This window comes from Myxocyprinus asiaticus, chromosome 7, assembly GCF_019703515.2.
Source record: "Myxocyprinus asiaticus isolate MX2 ecotype Aquarium Trade chromosome 7, UBuf_Myxa_2, whole genome shotgun sequence".
Classification (NCBI taxonomy): Eukaryota; Metazoa; Chordata; class Actinopteri; order Cypriniformes; family Catostomidae; genus Myxocyprinus; species Myxocyprinus asiaticus.
The window spans coordinates 6,561,457-6,584,871 of NC_059350.1; the positions used below are offsets into that span (position 1 = coordinate 6,561,457).

Below are 23,415 nucleotides of genomic sequence, written 5' to 3' on the forward strand. Positions count from 1 at the left end.
ACTCTGATGTACTTATCCTCTTGTTTAGTTGTACATCTGGTCTTCCACATCTCTTTCTGTCCTTGTTAGAGCCAGTTGTCCTTTGTCTTTGAAGACTGTAGTGAACACCTTTGTATGAAATCTGGCAATTTCAAACATTGTATAGCCTTCATTCCTCAATACAATGATTAACTGATGAGTTTCTAGAGAAAGCTGTTTCTTTTTTGCCATTTTTGACCTAACATTGATCATAAGACATGCCAGTCTATTGCATACTGTGGCAACTCAATAAACAAACACAAAGACAATGTTAAGCTTCATTTAACGAACAAAACAGCTTTCAACTGTGTTTGATATAATGGCAAGTGATTTTCTAGTACCAAATTAGCAATTTAGCACGATTACGCAAGGATAAGGTGTTGGAGTGATGGCTGCTGGAAATGGGGCCTGTCTAGATTTGATCAAAAATGACTTTTTTCAAATAGTGATGGTGCTGTTTTTTACATCAGTAATGTCCTGACTATACTTTGTGATCAGTTGAATGCCACTTTGGTGAATTAAAGTATCATTTCCTTCCAAAACAGCAAAATCTGTACATTATTCCAAACTTTTGGCTGCCAGTATATATATATATATAATTTTTATCTTTTTTTTTTTTACCAATTTTCAAATATATACTATATATACAGTTATGCTCAAAAGTTTGCATACCCTGGCAGAAATTGTGAAATTTTGGCATTGATTTTGAAAATATTACTGATCATGCAAAAAACTTTTAAGGATAGTGATCTTATGAAGCCATTTATTATCACATAGTTGTTTGGCTCCTTTTTAAATCATAATGATAACAGAAATCACATAAATGGCCCTGATCGAAAGTTTACATACCCTTGAATGTTTGGCCTTGTTACAGACACAAAAGGTGACACACACAGGTTTAAATGGCAATTAAAGGTTAATTTCCCACACCTGTGGCTTTTAAAATTGCAATTAGTGTCTGTGTATAAATAGTCAATGAGTTTGTTAGCTCTCATGTGGATGCACTGAGCAGGCTAGATACTGAGCCATGGGGAGCAGAAAAGAACTGTCAAAAGACCTGCGTAACAAGGTAATGGAACTTTATAAATATGGAAAAGGATATAAAAAGATATCCAAAGCCTTGAAAATGCCAGTCAGTACTGTTCAATCACTTATTAAGAAGTGGAAAATTCGGGGATCTCTTGACACCAAGACAAGGTCAGGTAGACCAAGAAAGATTTCAGCCACAACTGCCAGAAGAATTGTTCGGGATACAAAAAAGATGGTGTGGTTGTTTCAAGGAGCACAATACTTGTTGACCCCTCTCCAAACATAGCGCTTATGGTTGTGAACATAAAGCTCTATTTTGGTCTCGTCACTCCAAATTACAGTGTGCCAGAAGCTGTGAGGCGTGTCAAGGTGTTGTCAGGCATATTGTAATCGGGCTTTTTTGTGGCATTGGCTTCTTTCTGGCAACTCGACCATGCAGCTCATTTTTGTTCAAGTATCGTCGTATTGAAACAACCACACCATCTTTTTCCAGAGCAGCCTGTATTTCTCCTGAGGTTACCTGTGGGTTTTCCTATATATATATATATATATATATATATATATATATATATATATATATATATATATAACCAAAAAAGACTTTAGTCATTCATTTTCAAGGCCAAATAATATTTGCTGGGTTGAGAAGTAAATTTTTCAAGACAATTCTTAATACCTTTAACATACAGTATGTCAATATTTACCTTGTCTGACTGACTTTGTCAAACTTGTGAATAATTATAAAACCATGAAGCCACAGAGGTGCACGTAATTTTGAAAACTTTGTGAAAAATAAAAGACCTTCCGTTTAATAAGTGAAAACGTTCTTGCCATTTTGTGAAGTAGGCAGAGTTGCTTTATTTTTCAGTCAAGACTATTTTGCTGGAACACTGTAAGAACCAAAACTACTGATGGCAAGTTAAGCGTAAAAAACTGATACTCTTGAGTTGACAAACTGACTGTCCATCTGTTCGGTGAAACTGTTCTATGATTACATTTACGCTTGAAAAAACTTTGTCATTTTAACCACATCCACTTCGAGTCACTTTGACCCAGAAACACATTCTGAGTTTTATTCATTAATGTAAAAGGAAAAGCCAACATTTAAATGATAATATATTGGCAACAGTTTGAAGTAGACATAATATTATTATATTTATATCATTAGAAAGAGCATAAAACTCAAAATGTGTTTATGAGTCACAGTGACTCAAAATGATGGAGCAGGTCACAAATGCTTAAAAAATAAATACATTTACATACATCACACCTCATTCTTTACCTCTATAATTCAGGAACTGAAAAGGTACTAAAAGAACATCCAGTGCTTCTCAGAGTCAGACAGTTCCGTAATGCCAGTCTTTAAAGTATCAAGTGGCAGGGAGTCCCATCAGTTAAGAGCGAGTCAGTGCGGCTGCTGTTCTGCCTCGCTGGAGTGCTTAAAACCTTTATCATCACGGTTCAGGCCCGCAGCAGCACACAGGGCTGCCGTAAAGGGACGAGAGCACGCCACTGAACGCATTGAAAGCAGATCGCCGTTTAGGGATTATGCGAGTTTGCCGCTGACAGGTTCAGTGGAGTGGCAAAGAGAAGCGCTTCTGTGCGCTCCATGTGTAATCTTTCCCTGTGAGAGGGAAGAGGAACGGAGAGAGCAAAAGAGCGAGAGAAAGAGCGAGTGAGAGAAATACAATTACTTGCAGTTTGGTCAGAGTTGGCCTCGGGCCCCCGATGAAGGGTTGCTGCTTCAGTTTGGGGGCTTTGTGCTGGGCTTCACTGGGTTGAGGGGCCTCTGGGTGAGGAGGGCAAGGGTCAGCTGCGTTGAGACTGTGGAGGGCCATCCCACAATCCTTTGCGGCCCTCAGTACACTAGGGAGCTCCTGCACTCGCTGGTACCAGCTCAACAGCAAGGGCAGATGGGAGAGGGAGGAGGCAGCGTGCTTTTGGAGGGATATCTGCAATTGTTTAAACAGAGACATTATAAAAATGACAATCAACAATATTCATAGTTTTATGGAAGGTATTGGTTTTCTTAAAGGGGTCATGGCATGAAGAATCAAATTTGCCTTTATCTTTTTACAAGATGTCATTGCACTATAAAAACATACTGTAAGTTTCAGGACTCAAAACTTCCTACTCACTGCAAAAAGAGCATTTGTTGAAACCAAGTTGCCAAAACGACTCGTTTTGTACTTCCTCCACATTGTGATGTCACACTGTGGTAGACGTTCATCTGACGGCCTCCACACAACACACCAAAGCCTATTTTACCTTTTCATTTACAGTAGCCAAACCACATTCATGAAAAAGTTTTAAAGCAAGGTTTCCCAAACAGGGGTTCAAGAATACAAGAAGAGGTTCATGATGGAACTGCAGCGGGTGAGACTTTTATATAAATGCCAATGTAAAGTTAAATTAAATGTGTAAAAAAAAAAAAAAAAAAAAAAAAAAAAAGCATAATGTGTTATAATAAAATGTGCAAAATGAAAACTATCAAAATATAACATTACTATGATCTTATATAGAAATCTCTGTCATTAAAAGCATAATTAATTTATGCATTTAATATACATTTATAAAGCATTTATAAAGCAAACCTTGAACTCTCAAGGGATATTTCAAATTAAATCAAATAATTAAATATAACTGATAATAAATATATAATATAAATTATTTTAAAAATAAATATGACATTTATAATATAAAATTTTATTAAAATAAATTATAAATTACTTTTGAAACATTTTTAAATAAAATCTATACAATTAAAAATATTAATTAAATATAACTTTATATACCCAAAATAGAACTTTATATAGAAATATTTGTCATTAAATGTATTATTCATTTTATATATATATATATATATATATATATATATATATATATATATATATATATATATATATATATATAACAAAAAATATATATAGTATATATAGTATCACTTAAAATCTCTTTGGGTGTTTATAGTAGTTTTATTAAATGTTAAAAACTGTATAACTGTTAAAATAAAGCCATAATTTGAACTCTTAATAGGTGATTAAAAATTTTTTTTTAAATCTTTTTTAATTAACATGTTTTTAAAATAAAATCTATACAATTAAAACAACCAAAATATTAATTAAATATAACTGTCTCTGATAGAAAAATCTGTTATGTTACATTTATTTAACAATTATATTTATTGAAAGGTTGTAAAATGTCCCAAATTTAAACAGTCAATAACTTAAAATTATAACTATACAGTATATAACAACATATAACCAAAGTGTAACTTTCTGTGATCTTAAAAAAAAAAAAAAAGCTATTTAATGTATCACTCATTATATAACTTGGAGTGGTGGTGGCGTAGTGGACTACAGCACTGAACTGATAAGCAAAAGATTGTTGGTTCAATCAACACCATTGTGTCCTTAAGCAAGGTACTTAACTCCAGGTTGCTCCAGGGGGACTGTCCCTGTAATAAGGGCACTGTAAGTCGCTTTGGATAAAAGCGTCTGCCAAATGCATAAATGTAAATGTAAATAACTACTAGAGTAAATAATGTAGACAATAGGGGTTAAACTGCCAAAAAGGTTGAAAAACCCTGTTTCAGTGGAAAAACAGGACACATTTCAAAACAAATGTACAATTGTTACGGCAAACAGGCTTGCATTCTGTCTCACATTCTGTTGCGCTAACTAGGAGTTTTACTAAAAGTGAATGCATATTAAAAAATGTGCAATGACAGCGAGCCGCAGTGCCTTAAGTAACCCATCAAAGTGTTGTGTCCACTGAAGCAAGAGCAGGAGTTCCAGCTCTCTGACGCTCCTATCATCGCTCTGCAGAGGAAAGAGAGAGGGAAAGAAGGAAGAAGAGAACAGAAGGAGGGAGACATGCTAGACGGAGTGTGAAATGAGAAGGCACCATGCGCCGCTGACCACACAGAACCGAAAGCGAGAAAATGGTAGGGGAGAGACGGGAGAATGAACAAAGATGAGGGGAGAGAGACAAAGACAGAGAACAGAGCAAGAAAGGAAGAGAAATGGATGGATAGACACACACAGACACATACACACAAACCTGACCCCGAAGACACATCACAGGTTAACTGAAGGCCAAGGGACATAATCTGTGCTCAAGTTCAAGGAGTGAATGTGTTCAGGGGCATCATGAAGAAATGTATTCACTGTCACTGTCAATTTAGATACAATAAATAATGCTTTTTAATAAAAGAAATTCTTACAATATAAATTTAGAATAATTGTCATTTTTAATAGGTGGATTAATACTTAATATATAAAAATAAATTAATTTATACTAATTTATAAAATAAAATAAATGTTATGGGTGGTTTCTTATTGGCCCAAGTCTATTCTGGTCTCTAGATATGGACTGGGCCGCAAACTTCAATGCAAGTCTATGCGATGTGAGTCTTAAATATTTTGAGCTATCATTAATGTCCATAGTACATACGGTACAGGATGAGTTATGCACTGAAGTCTAATTCAAAAGGTTAGGTGTTTGTTTCAATCATTTATTCCAAAGTATGACAACATAATATCACTAAGCAAGTGTCACTAACAATTAAAGTGCTGTTTGCCTATAATGAGCACAATTTTATAATTTAATTTGAACATTTCCATTCAAAACCAAAAGAGTCTGATTATAACCTTTAAATCTTTTGCCACTGATTTTTCCAAGAGTAATGGTGTAGCAAATACTAGTGTCAGTCTTTCATTCTCTTGGAGTGAAAGAGTTCAGGGACATCACAGCGCAATGAATCTAATTCACAGTCTCACGCAACACTTCCCACTTGATGCATTTCAATTGAAATACAATCTACCATCAAAATTAACTGTAAGAATGAGAGAACCACACTGAATAAGTATGTCAAACAGTCAAGAACACATCTGTGTCTAATATGATGTGAAAGCACTTGTGAATATCAAAGATATATTCTGCTGCAAAACTAGATGGAAGAATGTCTCACTTTGTGATGAATAGTAATTAATGGGGCAAATTAGGGTAATCTGGTAGGGTAATGTGGGACTCAAATGGGTTGCAGGTCTGTTCAGAACAGGGGAAAAATTATGCTAAATGCAAATTATAAACTACAACTAACTATTTAAGCTTATATAGTTAGTATAGCTTCCTGGCACCACAGCGTGACTTTCTCTTTCTTGCTCTTTTGTTGCCAGCCCATCTGGCACCAACAATCATGCCATGGTCCAAATCACTGAGATCAAATTTTTCCCCATTCTGATGGATGATGTGAACATTAACTGAAGCTCCTGACCCGTATCTGAATGATTTTATGCACTGCACTGCTGCCACATGATTGGCTGATTAGATAATCGCATGGATGATTGTTGGTGCCAAATGGGCTGGTTTCAGCATTTCTGTAACTGCTGATCTGCTGGGATTTTCATGCACAACAGTCTCTAGAATTTACTCAGAATGGTGCCAAAAACAAAAAACATCCAGTGAGCGGCAGTTCTGTGGACGGAAATGCCTTGTTGATGAGGGAGATCAACAGAGAATGGCCAGACTGGTTGGAGCTGACAAAGTCTACGGTAACTCAGATAACTACTCTGTACAATTGTGGAGAGAAGAATATAATCTCAAAATGCTATTCTGAGATGTGGGTTGGCGATGTTTTGGCGGCACGAGGGAGACCAACACAATATTAGGCAGGGGGTTTTAATGTTGTGGCTGATTGGTGTATGTGGACAGTGGGAGTAAGTTGTGCAATTTTAAATAATACCAAGTTAAAGATTTTTTTTTTTAATACATTTTTTAAATTTGTTTCCAGGAGTGTTGATTACTCAAGTTTTTGAGACGTTACATACATTACATCAGAAATTAGTATAATTAATTATGATACAAAGTAATGGATCATCCAGCATCATCCAATCATTGCCAACCAAGTTAAAATAAAATTATACATTATACATTTTGAATCTATGTACTGATTATCATTGTCCCATGTCTGCCAAACATGCTGAGTGGTCCAAACATCATCTGCAGCCTGAAACTGAACTTTTGGTCGGATTTTAGGAGTGAATGCACTTAGCTGCATAGAGAGCTATAGGATGCTCCCTTGCTCCCTATTTAGTGAATGACTTAACCTCCAGTGTGCTGTCTGTCTGCACTGGTCTCAGAACAGTTGGAAATGCACCGTATTTTCATCCTAACTCCATATAAAGCCTCTGAAAGCAACATTTTTCTTTTCAATGTGAATATGCAGAGTAAATATAGGATTCTAATGAAAATCCTGTGCTAATGTGCACATTAGTGTACACTGTGTTTATAAGCATGGCAAATTTGCAATAAATCGCTCAAATTTTTAAAAAATGGCATATCGAATGAAACTAGAGACTTTAATATTTTGACTCAAACAGGTTTCAATGTAAAAACTTAATTAGGTTTCTTACCAGATGCAGTTTTGTTGCCATTTCTCCCAAAGACAAACTCTGCTGTGATCAGCGCCATGTTGTTTTGTCTCATGACTCCATATATTGAAAATGTAACCCTTTCATGACAGCCCAGAGTCTTCTGAACTGAGATCAGTCGATTTAAATGAATTTAAATTATGCGTTGCATCTAGCAAAGCCATAATACAACATCCACACATGTGTATGCGGGGTCGCACGAGGATAGCAAAAATAAATCTGCTTATAAACTTTTAAGAGAGGAGAAAATGCTTCAACCGTGTTTTGTTGCTGACTTCAAAGGCTGTGCTTCTAATCAAACTCATGAATGGTATTTTGGCACAAATTACCAGTAAGCTATCACTTGGTATAAGGCAAGTAAGGCAGACTGCATAATATGCCCTTATACCCAAAAACCAGGAAAAAAATTATGAAAGGTAAAAGAACAAACAATCCAGACTACATTAAATCTGGGTTCATTTGTACCAACGAAAAACAAGGTTTGTGCCAAACACAATGTGCTTTGTGCTGTAAATGATGGGCTGCCAAGAGCATCAGTCCATTAATTTTCTAAATCCATTTAAAAAACAATAATATAAATCAATTATTAAATGCCAATGTTTTAATTTAAAGGACATTTTTGCTTACTTTTTTACTTGATGTCTAATTTAAAATCTGGGTTCAGAAGCAAACCCAGTTAAGAATCACTGTTGTACATTACTTTCTCTATCACAAGCAACATTTTTGTTGAACGAAGTGTTAGGATGAAAAAAATGTTTTGTGATGATAAAAAGTGCAATAAAAAAAAACACCCAGATTACCCTAATTGACCCTACAGAATGAGTGGAAACAGATTGGGATTTGTTTGAGTGATGTTTCTTACCAGGTACTGATGGATGCAAGGCAGCAAGACTACATCAGTGAGAGTGAAGTACAGTCCCTCTGCAAACACATGTTCCAACTCTGGCAGATCTGTGGTCTTGACTTTCCTTATGTCAGAGCACTCTCTGGTGGACACAGCTGGAACTGCATTCACAGAGAGTTTTGCCAGAGCAGCACTGAGCTCAACTCCATGATCCGATTCATTCAGGTGGCCCTGTGTTAAGGGGCCCTCCTCACTGCTGGGGCCATTTAGTTGTGCTTCACTCTGAGAGGAAGTCTTCTTCTGCTGTTGTAGCTTCTGTCGGCGTATCTTGTCATCATTGTGGACTTTGACAGGTTCTCCCAACCTCTTCTCCAGGTTCAGGATTGCAGATGGCACCTGTTCTTCTGGGTTTTGTAAGTGTTTCTCCACCGCACAGGGAATGTCCAGCTCACACAGTCTGGTCCACTGACTCACCTGAGGAGCAGAAGACTACAAGATCAGTCAACAACAAATAAATGTGACTTATCGTTTCACATCTCCACTATTAATATTTTGTTTAGTACTATTTATAATAATAAATACAAATTAATATAAAGGTAGTTTTACTATAGTAATATTTAGCGGAAATAGTTTTGATGCAATGAACAACGTTTTACTACAGTAAAATGGTGTTAAAGAATAGTTCACCCAAAAATGAAAATTCTCTCATCATTTACTCACCCTTATGCCATCCCAGATGTGTATGACTTTCTTTCTTCTGCAGAACACAAACAAAAGATTTTTGGAAGAATATTTCAGCTCTGTAGGTCCATACAATGCAGGTGAATGGTGGCCAGAACTTTGAAGCTCAAAAAAGTACATAAAGGCAGCATAAAAGTAATCCACACAACTCCAGTGGTTAAATCCATGTCTTCAGAAGTGATATGATAGGTTTGGGTGAGAAACAGATCAATATTTAAGTCCTTTTTTACTATCAATCTCTACTTTCACATTCTTTTTTTTTTTGACGATTCACATTTTTCATGCATACCGCCACCTACCTGGCAGGGAGGAGAATTTATCGTTTAAAAAAAAGGACTTATATATTGACTTGTTTCTTACCCACACCTATCATATCACTTCAGAAGGCATGGATTTAACCACTGGATTTGTGTGAATTACTTTTATGCTGCCTTAATGTGCTTTTTTGAGGTTCAAAGTTTTGGACCCTGTTGACTTGCATTGTATGGACCTACAGAGCTTAAATATTCTTCTAATCTTTTGTTTGTGTTCTGCAGAAGAAAGTTATACACATCTGGGATGGCATGAGGGTGAGAAAATGATGAGAGAATTTTCACTTTGGGGTGAACTATTCCTTTAAGGCTACAATGTGAAATCATTCATTCAAATTCAACCATCAACATTTTTGTTTGTGATTGTGCCCATCACAAATCAAACCTATTAATATGGCATGAGACACCTGCACAGCACAGACATTTTAAACTTCATCTCACCTCAGCACAAGCCTTAAGACAGGTGTTCTTGAAGCCCAGGAGTGACGCCACATCTCTGCGGCCTGGTATTAGCTTACACGTCCTCTGAATGATGTGTCTCAATACGACAGCTAGGCCGGCTCTGCAAAAGCAAACGTCAGGCTCTAATGCAGCTGGAAGACGGCACATCCTAACCAGCTCTGGCAGCTTGTCCCTCATCACCTCAGAAACACTGAGACCCTCGGGCACCAGACCTGACAGGGACTGCAGGATGCCAGGCTGATCAGTGACCAGGAAGACACGGAAAGATGTGCACTCTGTATAGGACAGGAGGAAGAGGACGATGGAGGAGTGCAGGGGGAGAGACACAGTGTCATTCTGAGTGGACACTTCCAGATAAAGACTCTCCATGCCAGACTGTGGGTCTGTTTGCTTCATTTGGATTCTCTGGTGTTGGTGAATGCTTAAATAGAAATACAGGATCTTAATTTAAATGTTTATTATTTCAATCTGAATCTATGACACCTTGGTGTAACAACAGTAGGTTAGGGTTAGTAGGCTACTTGTAAGGGACACAAACAACAAAAACACATTTATGTTGTTATGAACTGTGGATACATTAATAAGTATTCTGATGCTAGCCTAAACAAGCAATGCGTTCAGCTTAAAAGTATTTTATAACGCAAAAATGTTTTGGTGGAATAAATAACTTTACATGCATATTAGTGGTCAAATACGAACAAATATATTAATCAATTAAAATATGTATCTATTCAGAATGTACATACATTTTATTCACTAACTGACGTTGAGTACTGGGCTGTAACTTCATGGAAAAATAACAAAAGAATGTAAATTTTACCTACATTTTAGTTGAGATGGAGGGGGAAATCATGTGCTGCTGTTTGTGTCACATTAAAAACATTCCAACTGTAAACCGATAACCCCGTTTGAGTTCCACCAGCTCTTCCTCCGGTTCGTGACTAGAAAGGAACCGTCTGACTGCAAAAGTCTCACGTTAGTCACATTTTATATTATTGGGGTTATAGTTTAGGGTTCGATTTAGGGCTAGGGTTAAGGTTATGGTGAGGTTTATGGTGTTAATATTTGTAGGGTTTCTGTGGGACTCCAAATAAACACAATAAACAAAAAGTGCATGAATGTCGCGTGCGACTCTCGCGAGACTCTTTGCAGGTAGGGGGTTCCTTTCTAGACACGACCCTCCGGGAAATTGAGCGCGATGGTCTACTCTTAATGACGCTGAGACAGTTAAAATTTTACATAAATACTCAGAAATACAACAATAAAGTTTATTAAGAGTATAGGTAAATTTGCTTCATATAACTGAAAGCAGATTCCATATCACTGATTTGGAAACACGGTTAAAAAAAAAAAAGTCTCAAATCTAAAAACACAGACCTAGATGAAATAATGAAAATCTTATGTATTTTACACTATGGTGTAATTAAAATATCTCATATAGCATGAGTGCACCGTGGCTTTAAAAAGTGAAAATAGATGCATGTAATTGATTACCAAAACGTCAAAACATGTTAGAATTTAGTTTAAATTTGCACAACATAACAAATAAAAAAATAAAGACACCTACTGTAGCTAGTTTACAAGAAAAACCAAAATAAAAATTAACATGTAAACAATAGATGTGTTTGACTATCAATGCAATAATGTTTTTGTGGGCATTGTGTATTAGTGTAAATAATGCTGCACCTGCATGTGATGATCCCATCATCACTAATAAATTATTTAATTATAATGAGGCATTTATCATGATCAAATCATCAGAAAGTTATTAGTTAATGTAAAACATTCTCTGTTCCACGGATAACAAAAGGAGATGTTACTATTTTGAATAACAATGAAAGGGGACTGAAGCTTTTAAGCGTATATGGTTTCAGAAGACTCTGAATAGCGGAATAAGTTATATGGACCACCGTGATATTTTATTTATTTATTTGGAACTTGACAGCCGCAGTCCCCTTTTTATGTTCATTTAACCCTGAAAATTGGCCCAGCTCTGATTTGCTCATTTTTTTGAGCCAAGTTAATCAAATCACCACACTCATTCATTTAAAGGATTGTTCATTCAAAAATGAATTTTTATTTTTTATCATTTACTCATTACTCACAGATGTGAGCACAGATGGCACCACATGTGACATTCAGATGTGAAAGTAACGTAAAAGTGGAGATTTATAGTAAAAAATGACTTAAATATTGATCTCATTAACACCTTTCATATCGCTTTTGAAGATATGGATTTAATCACTGGAGTCGTATTACTTTTCTGCTGTATTTTTATGCTTTTTGGACTTTCAGATTTCTGGCCATCATTCACTTGCATTGGAAGGGTCTACATACAGTAGCTGATGTGTTCTTCTAAAAATCTTCATTTGTGGTCAGCAGAAGAAAGAAAGTCATACACTTCTGGGATGGCATGAGGGTAAATGATGAGAGAATTTTTATTTTTGGGTGAACTATCCCTTTAAGCCTTTGAACTTCATCACAAGGAAAGTGACTTAAAGTTTTTGTTCTTGTAGTGACCAGTGGCGTAGCCAAGTGTGGGCCAGGGTGGGCCTGGGCCCACCCAAATTAGACCTAGGCCCACCCAGAATATTAGAGATTATTCTTTGTCTTCAAATATATATTTATAAAATTGTTTCAAAAATGCATAAATTCTAATTTCTGAAAGTGTGGAAGAACTGTTTTAATGTGCCGCTTCCCTGTTGTTAAGAAAAATTGGTTAAAAAAAATTGTTGGGCGAAAACTTGGCCCCTCCATTTTTGTTGAGGCCCACCCAAAAGTAATTTCCTGGCTACGCCCTTGGTAGTGACTACTAAAAATGGCCAGGATATTTTTCAGAAATCCACCTTTTGTGAAGAATTCATAACATTTCAATCTCAATATCAAAGAAAGTCATACAGGTTTGGAACGACATAAGAGTGAGTAAATGATAACATTGTTTTTGGGTGTACTATCCCTTTAAATGTGTTTGGATTACCACACCTGTTGAAATCTGACATTTGAACAACAAGCTTCAGTTCCTTACATCAAGGTCTCAATAGCTCAGAGTTCCCAGTCAAGTTAACTGATTTGGTGAGACCTTTCAGTTTTATTGTTCTTTTAATGTTTTAGAAAGTTCTTTTTTTTTTTTTTTTTTTTTTTTTACTGAAATAGATTTGGAAACTGTGATTGTTAGTCATAAAAATGAGACTTTATCTGTTACATGTCTACAAATGTTATGGCAAGTTAGACAAAGTTTTAATTTCACTGTTGTATAAAAAAATATTAAAAGTAAATATTAATAGTAAAAAAAACTAGGCTATTTTGCACACTGTAAAAAGTTTTTACTTAAAAGGAGCTATTTCTACCTGATCTATTCCTTAAAATTAGTTTTGCTGGTGTTACCTAATGTATTCAGGATGATTAAGTGATGTTAAATAATATTTGAAATATTGAACTTGAACAAAACCAGTTCATTTAGATGTTACCACATGAAGCAAATTTTTAGGTTAACATTTAATTAATTAATTTTAATTTAATTTATTTATCACACATTATACATTTGCACATATACAGTGAAATTCTTTTTTTTTTTTCACATATCCCAGCCAAGCTGGGGTCAGAGTGCATGGTCAGCCATGATACAGCGCCCCTGGAGCAGATAGGGTCAAGGGCCTTGCTCAAGGGCCCAACAGTGGCATCTTGGCGGTGCTGGGGCTTGAACCCCCGACCCCCGAGCCTTAACCACTGAGCCACCACTGCCCATTTGTTCAGTGTAGTTTACACTGAACAATTTGTTGATTTGTTTGTGGCAAAGTAGCTCAATTTGGATTACATGGATCCTAACACCGTCTCCATGGCCAGTTCTTTACAGGAATACATAAAATGTGCAAATATTATAGTCATTTAAGGCTGAGCCCCCCATAGATTTAAGTAGAATCGCCCCTGTTGTATATAAAATGCAGTCAAACAAGACAATGTTTTACACGTTTGAGTTTAACTTTTTTTAGAATTTTGGTGCCAATAGTTAGGTGCAGGAGAAAATAAAAATAACTTGAGAGATATTAGGATATGAATCCAATCAGAGAAAATCAGTTGGGATTGCTAAGATAATAGGCAGGTGAAAATGTATTCCTACATATAATTAATAGTTATGGAATTGATCAGGGGTTTAACAAAGAACATCAAATACTTACAGTAGGTCTGAACAGACTTGCAGCATACCTAAACAAGATTATGAAAACATCCTTTATATTTAGTTTTCTTCCAGAGTCAAAGACCATTTTAAAGTTGCACTTTTATCTGTATTTATGTTTATGTATATGTATGTGTATGATGATGCTGAGATGTCTTTCATTTGTACTTTACAGAATCCAACTACTTACTTATTTCAAGAGGAGATATTCCATGTGTGAAACAAATATTGCAAAAAGTGGAATTTTACATTGGTCTCCATGGATGTAATATTGGTCTTTAGGAGTGTTCTGCTTGAAGACTTCATTGTGAGAGTTGATGAAGAAATCTAAATGGATAATTTTTTTAGAGCTTGACCCTTTAAAGCTTAAAAACATTAGTCCATGGAGAAGCCAGTTTATCAGCATACTAATTAACGATTATTTCATCTAATGTGCTGAAGAAAACACAACAGTGTTTATAAAGTCTGAGGATGAAACAACTTGTACTCTTGATTGAAAAAACCTCCCTTGCACTTTATATGAACATGTTCAATTTAAAGATCATTTAATCTATTTCTGCAATTGTAACTATAAACATTGAACTGTGTTTCAGTGCATGTGCACGTGCTGATTATGACATAAATTAAAACTGCTGCCCCATGTGTGGACTGTTACTGGTTTTACTGTATTTTTATGTACATGTTCTGAATATGAGTCTATAGCCTAAAGATTTTCTTTCTTTTTTTTTCTTTTTTTTTTTTTTTATAAAATAATTAAAATAAATACATTTTTGAATTTATCCAGAACACAATTAATTAAATGAGCAAATTAGAATAAGTTGTCTTTTTGAGGAAAAAGTAAGTTAGTCCTGGTTGTTTTTTGGCTGTAACTTTTCTACATATAGGCAGGGTTGGGAGGGTTACTTTTGAAATGTATTCCACTACAGATTACAGAAGACATGCTGTAAAATGTCATTTGTAACGTATTTTGTTAGATTACTCAAGGTCAGTAATGTATTCTAAATACTTTGGATTACTTCTTCAGCACTGGTAGATTTTTTCACTTGTTTTGACTATAAAAACTCTGCCAGTACAGTAAGACAAAATACACATGTTAAAAATACATTCTCTGAAAAACCGAAATATCTTATGCAGTGTTGTTTCTAAAACAAGATAAATCAAATTGTTCTTGATCTTGTTTTAAGGATTTTTTGATATTTTTACAGGAAAACAATACAAAAATTATTATCAAGAATATGATTTTTGCCCTAATATCAAAGGTCTTACTAGAAAAAAAGAAATTATGATCCAACGTGAATTTTCTTGATGAAAATGTGATCGTGCCTGGTAATGTGCATGTAAAATGGCTAGAAATAGCATTTTAGCTTAGCGTAAAGCTGACAATTTACACAAGGTTTATTTCTATTTCTTCTGCTCCAAACTTACTTCAAACTTACTTCTCTGTCTGCTCGTATGAATGTAACACATCATAAGAAAGTGTTTCACCGCTGTTCAAATGCACTTTGGATCACATCATTTATATGTATAAATGTTTTCCATCTGAAAGGACTAAATATTTAATGAAACAAATGACAATAAAATGCAAAGTAATCTCTTCAGTAATCAAAATACTTTTTGAATGTAACTGTATTCTAATTACCAATGATTTAAATTGTAACTGTAGTGGAATACAGTTACTTATATTTTGTATTTTAAATACGTAATCCAGTTACATGTATTTCATTACTCTCCAACCCTGCGTATAGGATAAATAATTACATTGAATTATTCATCAAATCATTCTCTTTTAAGAAAGTAGGCCTATATTCTTTAATAATTTAGGAAACCGTGTCTATTGTCATTGCACTGATGACTCCAGTACAACTTGTGTTCCTTGCCTTCAATTGACTTACACTGATGAACCCAATGGCCTTACAGAACGCTGTCCCTGCACTGTGTGCGTTGCAGGTCAGTGTTTCCTCCATGATAAAAAGATATTATTGAATTGAATGAGGCAAATCAACTCCAGTTGGTCACATAGTTGGAGTCATTTTCGTTTGTTTGCTTGCTGGGGTCTTAGCATATCTCATCTTTTAACATAAGAGACAACCCTCTAACAAAAGTAAAACTTTATTTATTTACCAAAAATAATCAAATATGATTGTGACGAGGAGGAGGGCGTGGCGTGGCCGTGATGGTGCACACGGCCACGCTGCATGTGTGTCTGGTTTTCTTTATTTTTGTTTTGTTTTTTCTCCCCTTTTCTTCCCAATTTGGCATGCACTCTAAATCCTCGTGGTGGCATAGTGACTCAATCCAGGTGGCGGAGGACGAATCTCAGTTGCCTTCGCGTCTGAGACCGTCAATCCGCGCATCTTATCACATGGCTTGTTGAGCGAGTTACTGCGGAGACATAGTGCATGTGGAGGCTTCATGCTATTCTCCGCGGCATCCATGCACAACTCACCACGCACCCCACCGAGAGCGAGAACCACATTATAGCGACTACAAGGAGGTTAGCCCAATGTGACTCTACCCTCCCTAGCAACCGGGACAATTTGGTTGCTTAGGAGACCTGGCTGGAGTCACTCAGCACACCCTGGATTTGAACTCGTGACTCCAGGGGTGGTAGTCAGCGTCTTTGCTCACTGAGCTACCCAGGCCCCCTATGTTTATCCGCCAGGGGAACAGCCATGGCCATCTACCAGGGGCCGGAAGACTCACTGCCGTCCGCCAGGGGAGGAGCGAGCTGCCATCCGCCAGAGGGCAGAGGAGCAGTTGAGGACCGGGCAACAGCGTGTCCGGGAGCCAGCTCTCTCTCTCTGTGTGTCTCCGCTTGCCCTTTCCCTCTCCTCACGCCTCCCTCATCTCTCCCCCAGGTTCACAGGAGGCGGGGTGGACCACCGGCTGACAGAACGGCTGGAAGGGCAGCGTCTCCCCTACAGAGGTGGTTCCCGGCCTGAATTGGGTGGGGGAGGAGTGTGACAAGGAGGAGGGTGTGGCTGAGCCGTGATGGTGCATGGCCAGTGCTGAATCAGCTGATCAGCGGGAGAGTGAGATAAAGGGAGCCAGTTCGAGAGAGAGACAGATGCATGCGGCCACATTGCATGTGTGTCTGTGTTTGTTTATGTTTGTTTTAAGTTAAGTTTGACATTAAAACTTTATGTTTACTGTTTAGCCAGTTCTCACCTCCTCCTTGCCCTTCCTTAAATCGTTACAATGTTAAAGTGCCCATGTTAATATATACAGTATATATATATATATATATATATATATATATATATATATATATATATATATATATATATATATATATATATGTTTTTTTTTTTTAGAAATGTACAGTCCCTCACAACCAGGAGACTTCTTCTTCGCTCAGCCAACTCTATATGACTATGAACCAGTAAGTGAATAATTGAGCTGTAAGTATAAAAATAGTATTGAACAAAACAAACTAAATTTTCATGAATTAAAACATTAAAAAGGTAAAAAAAAAAATAAAAATAAAAAATACACGGATTTGGGAGATTTTATGCAGATATCTGATTCTGACATATCTATTAATATGTGGATGTTCCGCTGTATTTTAATCATATCATCTTAGTTGACTCAGTGACTTGATGACAGATGAAATTCTTTTTGAAGACAGTTGGCTCACTCTGTGGCAATCTTGGTAATGTCACTGTGCATCCCCAAGGGGTAAGACTGAAATCTTAAAAACTGCTTACCAAGATTACATTTTAGTAACGAATCACCAATTAAATATCACACCAATGATAACATAAATTAACCTCTTTAGCTAAAATCTGTCAATCTCAGGTAAGTTCCAGCTAATGGGCATGCATGGGTAAAAAGACAAATAATTTCCACTTCAAAACTGAGCCATTATGATAGAGAATATTAACAAGTTAGCAGCTGAAACAATTTAGCCAATCCACACTATTTTAATTTTTGAAATTGACTGATTCATATAATTATTTTACTTTCCCTTGGAGGAACTACAATAATTCAACTGTAAAAGTTGGAGATACATCCAGCAATCGTGTATTGTAATCAGTCGCTGAACTGAATTTCTTCCATCCACAGTCAATCATTATTTGAGTTGCAAAAGCTACAATGAATCCAAACTTCATAATGATGTGTTATTAAGGCATTTCATTTCATTTTAAACATTTGCTGCTTGGACACTCTCATTACTTGACACTTTTGGGATTTAGGAACCATGGAGACATCTACCCTTGTGGTTAAAAGATCTCAGCTTGTAGCTTGTACAATCAACCTCTGCAAGGGGCCAGAAACTGTCACCATTGGACCCTTATGCAACATTTTGCCCTGTCCCTGAAATAAGTGTAAAAAATATTTTAGATAAAAATAAATAAGTAAAATGTGTAATTAGAAATGCACATTAAAAAGCATGCAATTGAAGAGACTATACATAAAAGGTATAAGATATAGACTGTTTTTTTATGTTACTGTAAGACAGATGGTGTATAAATATACTTTAAAAGGTACTTGTATAGAAAAAGCATATTTTAATGTCAACAAAAAGGATCGAAAGGAGCACACATGGTATGTACGCTTTTAAGAAGTTCAGGCAAGTTATGATACTACATACAGCATTTTTTTTAATCTGTTGTGATGAGTCATATGAAAAGAAGAGACAGTTGAGCATTTCAGTGCAGGAGATGTTGATCAATAGTATAGTATCAAACAAAACAAAAAATGTCTCACCTAAATTACATCTGAAGTTTTCATCTGCATCTCCTGCCACATGTTTGAGACAGGTTTCAGAAACTGATAGTGTTTATGGCAAAAGAGTAACTGTTCAGGAATATTATTATTATTAATGCAAAACTAAAAATAGAAACACATAGACGAATAAAGACAAAGATGTAAACAAAGACAGAGACCTACATAATAATATCACGATTCTTATCAAATACAGTATAGACAACTGACAAAACATTTCAAATGATTTCTGGGCATTGCAATATGTAACCTATATTACATACGTATTTTAGATATATACTGAAGCAATTAGTCCTTTTTAAAATAACTAGTTACTCTAGTTAATTTATCTTAAATAAACTCTGTCCTTAAGAAAGCATGTTACACCACTCTTTGTCTCACTTCACTGGCTGACAAGTTCAAGACACCTATAGGCTACTTGCTCATGGCTCTCCACCCTCCAACCTCCACTCACTTTCACAAATCTTTGTTCCCTCCAGGAGCCTGCAGTCGGAGAATGAGCAGCACCTTGTGGTGCCAACGCAAAGAGAAAAAAGTAACTTTCCTGAACTGATCTTTCACCTGAACAGACATCTCTCCTGCAACTTGAAGTAACGGCAGCACTTCCCATGTCACTTATGGACTATTCCTTTGAATTAAAGAGTCTGCTAAATGTAAATGTAAATATTTCCATGTTGTTCACGACATTTTAAATGTAGCCCATATCAGATACTGGTCTGAACATATGCTCCTAAACTGACCCACATGTGAATCACTCAAGCCAATCAGATAACGGCCACATTACTCGGACCAATCGTAGCACGTTCTATCTTCAATCAATCATGCTTCGTTTTAATATCAGGGTAGACCAGAGTCACAGCGCTCTCATGAGCATGGAATCAAGCACATACAGATAAGCTCCAAGGCCACAAACTCAAAGAAATGGATGCCATCAGAGGAATACTGTGACTTAAGGTTTGTTTCATTTTCTCTCAGTTATAAACGTGTAGTGTCTTGTTATATGTCGACAGCTGAAAATTGCCCATTTGTAGAGTGTCCTGAACATGAGCTTTATAGCTAACCTTGCTTCTTGACTGAAACTCCTAGCTACATATTATGTATGTGTCGTCAAAACATTTACTCTTAATGTTACATGGTAGAACCAAACAAACACACTTCCCAAATGGATTGATAGTCGCATTAAAGGTTGCAATTTAATGTTCTTAGGTTAAGTTATTACATTGTAACTTTGTGATGTTCACAAAATAGGACTGAATGCTATTTATAGTAAAATAGCTCCAAATTGTTCAGTAGTATATCTGAATTATCTAGAAACAGGATTATTCCCTATAGAGAATTCCCACCAATGGCCAAACGTACACAGTAAATTCCAGCTTTTCCTTATAATATACACAGTTCCTCAGATACTTACACACTCATTTATAAAGAACATCATGTACTGTAAATCTCAATGCCACCATTTCAACTGCAAATTCAGTTGATTTCTTTTTAATCTTTCTCATATAAGGTGGGCATCTCGACCATAGTCATTGCTAGTTTAGAAAAAGAGCTCTTCTCATGTTCAACACTTCTCACTTATTCACCACCAGAAAGCAAAATATCTACATCTTTATCAACAATGAAGCGAGTCAAAGAGAGGTGTAACATGCACTTTCTTTAAGGGATAATGAGGAGAGAGTTTATTTAAAATAAAGTAACTAGAGTTATTTAAAACAGATTCAACAATTGACACATGACAATCTGAGGTAGATAAGTGAGACGTAGATAGTGCATTCTGTGATTTCAATGTCAAGCAGCTGACACATCAACAGGACTTTGTAGAATCTGAGTCTGCTGATATCTGCAACAAAAAAGGGAAGATGACATTATTACAATACAGCTAAACATCCACATTTTAATTAACACACAATGCTAGATATTTGCATAGTTTTTCCAAATGCTTTGTGTTTTAAAGTTTTAATGTACATAAATGTTGAATGTTTTGTTCAGTTCATTTTGTGTACAGTTCAAAACATTCACTTACTGGAAGTTGGCAGAGTTGAGTTGGAGTTTGTTACTGGTTGTGAGAGGTAAAATTATTAATTGTTTGTGATAACATGTTGACACTGTATTTTATTATTTTTGTAATAATTCATGTTTTACTTCTGATAGAGAGTTGTATTTTATACATTTCTGAGATTCCTACAAATGTTCAGTACTTTTTATACTGATTCAATTATCCCTATAAATCTATTAAACTCAATGACCGTTTGACCTAGGGACATAAAGCCAACTGCAAAACACTCAGAATATTAGTCTTTATATAGCACAAGACTGGTTTTGGGAGTACACATTCAGTACTTTTTTTACAGATTAAATTATCCCTATAAATCTATTAAACTCAATGACTATAGAATTATAATACCTGTATAAAAAGTACTGAACATTTACTCCCAAAAACAAGTCTTGTGTTATATGAAGAATAATATTCGGAGTGTTTTACAGTTGGCTTTATGTCTCTAGGTCACATGGTCATTGAGTTTAATGGAATTAGAATATTACAAACATTTACACTGCTATATTTATTTGAAAACATATAGAATGTAAATTTCACAAACAGAGCCTTGTGTCATGAAAGGGATATTTTTAACAACATTTCATATTTGTTGTGATGTCATAATATCAAAAGATTAAATTGTTTAATTGATTTATAGGGCTAATAAAATGTAAATGAAAAAAAATCTCCTTTTTTATAATTCAGCTTTGTGCTAGGCAAAGTTGGTTTGGCTTGAAAATGTGATTTGCATGGAGAGTTTAATGGGTATTGACGCAAATGTCAAATATAAAACTAACTTTACCGCACTTGCTCAGGGCCTTCACCTACAACTCCTCACTCGCATCGCAGAAACTCCGCAAACAACAGGTAATTCCAGTAAATTAATCGCATTTCTACACCAATTTAAAATTTTTAATGCAAACTGTACATTTTGAAACCAGCTAACATTTTCTGAGTGTTGGTTTATATTCAGCTTCATCAATTGCATCTACAGTTTTAGCATTCAGTTAGTGTTTGAGACGACATGATTAAATACACACATCAATATCATGTGAAGCATACATTTCAGTCTCTGTAATTAGTTTCACTGTTGTGGTTGCTGCTTGCCTTAAATGACACTGAGGTTGTCAATGACAATAGTTAATATTCTGTATGTGGCGCTTACACCTTACTTTTCTCATGGGAAAATACTGTGCTTTCTCATTGTCGGGCAGTGGCGGAGACAGTTCATCTTCAAGCGCTGCTTAGGTGTCACTCACGCGGCAGAAACTCAGCAGGCAACAGGTAACTCCAACAAGTAAATCGCTTTTCTACGTTTCAATGCAAATGTCTCACTGAACCCCTTCGTCTTAAAGGGAAACCAGCTTACATTAGCTGAGTGTTGGTTTATGTTCACTTTTCGGCTTAATCAAGTAGTTGATTAATCAATAGTTCACCCCAAAATGCTATGTCCCTTGTCATTTGGCCTTCTCACCCCTTATGCCTTCTCAAACTCATATGACTTTCTGTCTTCTGTGGAACACAAACCAAAATTTCCATTCAAGTCATATGGATTACACTGATGCTGCCTTTATGGATCTTGAAAGTTTTTAACCTCACTGACTTCCATTATATGGAGAAACACACATCAGATATCCATCAAAAATCTTTGTTTGTGTTCCCCTGAAGAAAGTCAAATGAGTTTGACATGGTACAAGACTGCATAAACGATGAGAGAATTATAATTTTTGGTTTGCGTCAAGGAGACACCCTGATATCAACATGTGTAAGTTGGTGTGTAAAAAAGAGTCACATTATAAGTATAATACTGTTGCAATATGTAGCAGGGTTTGCAGCGCTTGAAATTTGTCTCGTCATGAATCTTAAATGTAAACCAGCCATACATGCTGCTTATCTTGTCAGTTACAATTATACTATTTATTTATTTATTTTGTCTAACAGCATAGGGTCATTTAAATTATAGTCCTGGCAGGTCTATAACTATAACTGAAAGAAAAGTCATCAGAGGTTTTCAAGGCAAAAAAAATAAATAATAAAAGGTAGGAAACACATTTGGATGACATTATTCATTTATATAGCACCATTTTAACATATCCACTGACTTTCATATAAATGTATGCATTTAGTACAGTGGTTGAATAGCTGTGTGCTTCATTTGAAAATTCTCTCATCGTTTACTCACACTCATGCCATCCCAGATGTGTATGACTTTCTTCTGCTGAACACAAACAAAGAATTTTAGAAGAATATTTCAGCTCTGTAGGTCCTCACAATGCAAGTGAATGGTGACCAGCACTTTGAAAGTACAAAAAGCACATAAAGTTTGCATTAAAGATATGAATATCCTGACTGGCTGTATCTCCGCCTGGTACGGCAATAGCACCGCCCACAACCGCAAAGCCCTGCAAAGGGTGGTGCGAACTGCCAGACACATCATCGGAGGTGAGCTTCCCTCCCTCCAGGAAATATATACAAGGCGGTGTGTGAAAAAAGCTCGGAGGATCATCAGAGACTCCAGCCACCCGAGCCATGGGCTGTTCTCACTGCTACCATCAGGTAGGCGGTATCGCAGCATCAGGACCCGCACCAGCCGACTCCATGATAGCTTCTTCCCCCAAGCAATCAGACTTCTGAACTCT

The 23,415-nt window shown here is 36.0% G+C and overlaps 1 protein-coding gene across 2 annotated transcripts in view; it reads right to left on the reverse strand.

Annotated features, from left to right (window-relative positions):
* Positions 1-10,719, reverse strand: part of gstcd (glutathione S-transferase, C-terminal domain containing) — a 77,605-nt gene extending 66,886 nt beyond the window's left edge. The window contains exons 1-4 of one of the 2 annotated variants that reach the window (XM_051703269.1): positions 10,664-10,719; positions 9,819-10,260; positions 8,344-8,799; positions 2,742-2,999 (exon numbers count right to left, since the gene is read on the reverse strand). In XM_051703269.1, the coding sequence (XP_051559229.1) occupies positions 2,742-2,999; positions 8,344-8,799; positions 9,819-10,260; positions 10,664-10,692 (1,185 nt within the window). In that variant the 5' untranslated portion in view covers positions 10,693-10,719. Of the gene's footprint in view, positions 1-2,741; positions 3,000-8,343; positions 8,800-9,818; positions 10,261-10,585 lie in introns of both variants that reach the window. The other variant, XM_051703268.1, reaches the window with a different exon arrangement.
* Between the last annotated feature and the right edge of the window lie 12,696 nt (positions 10,720-23,415).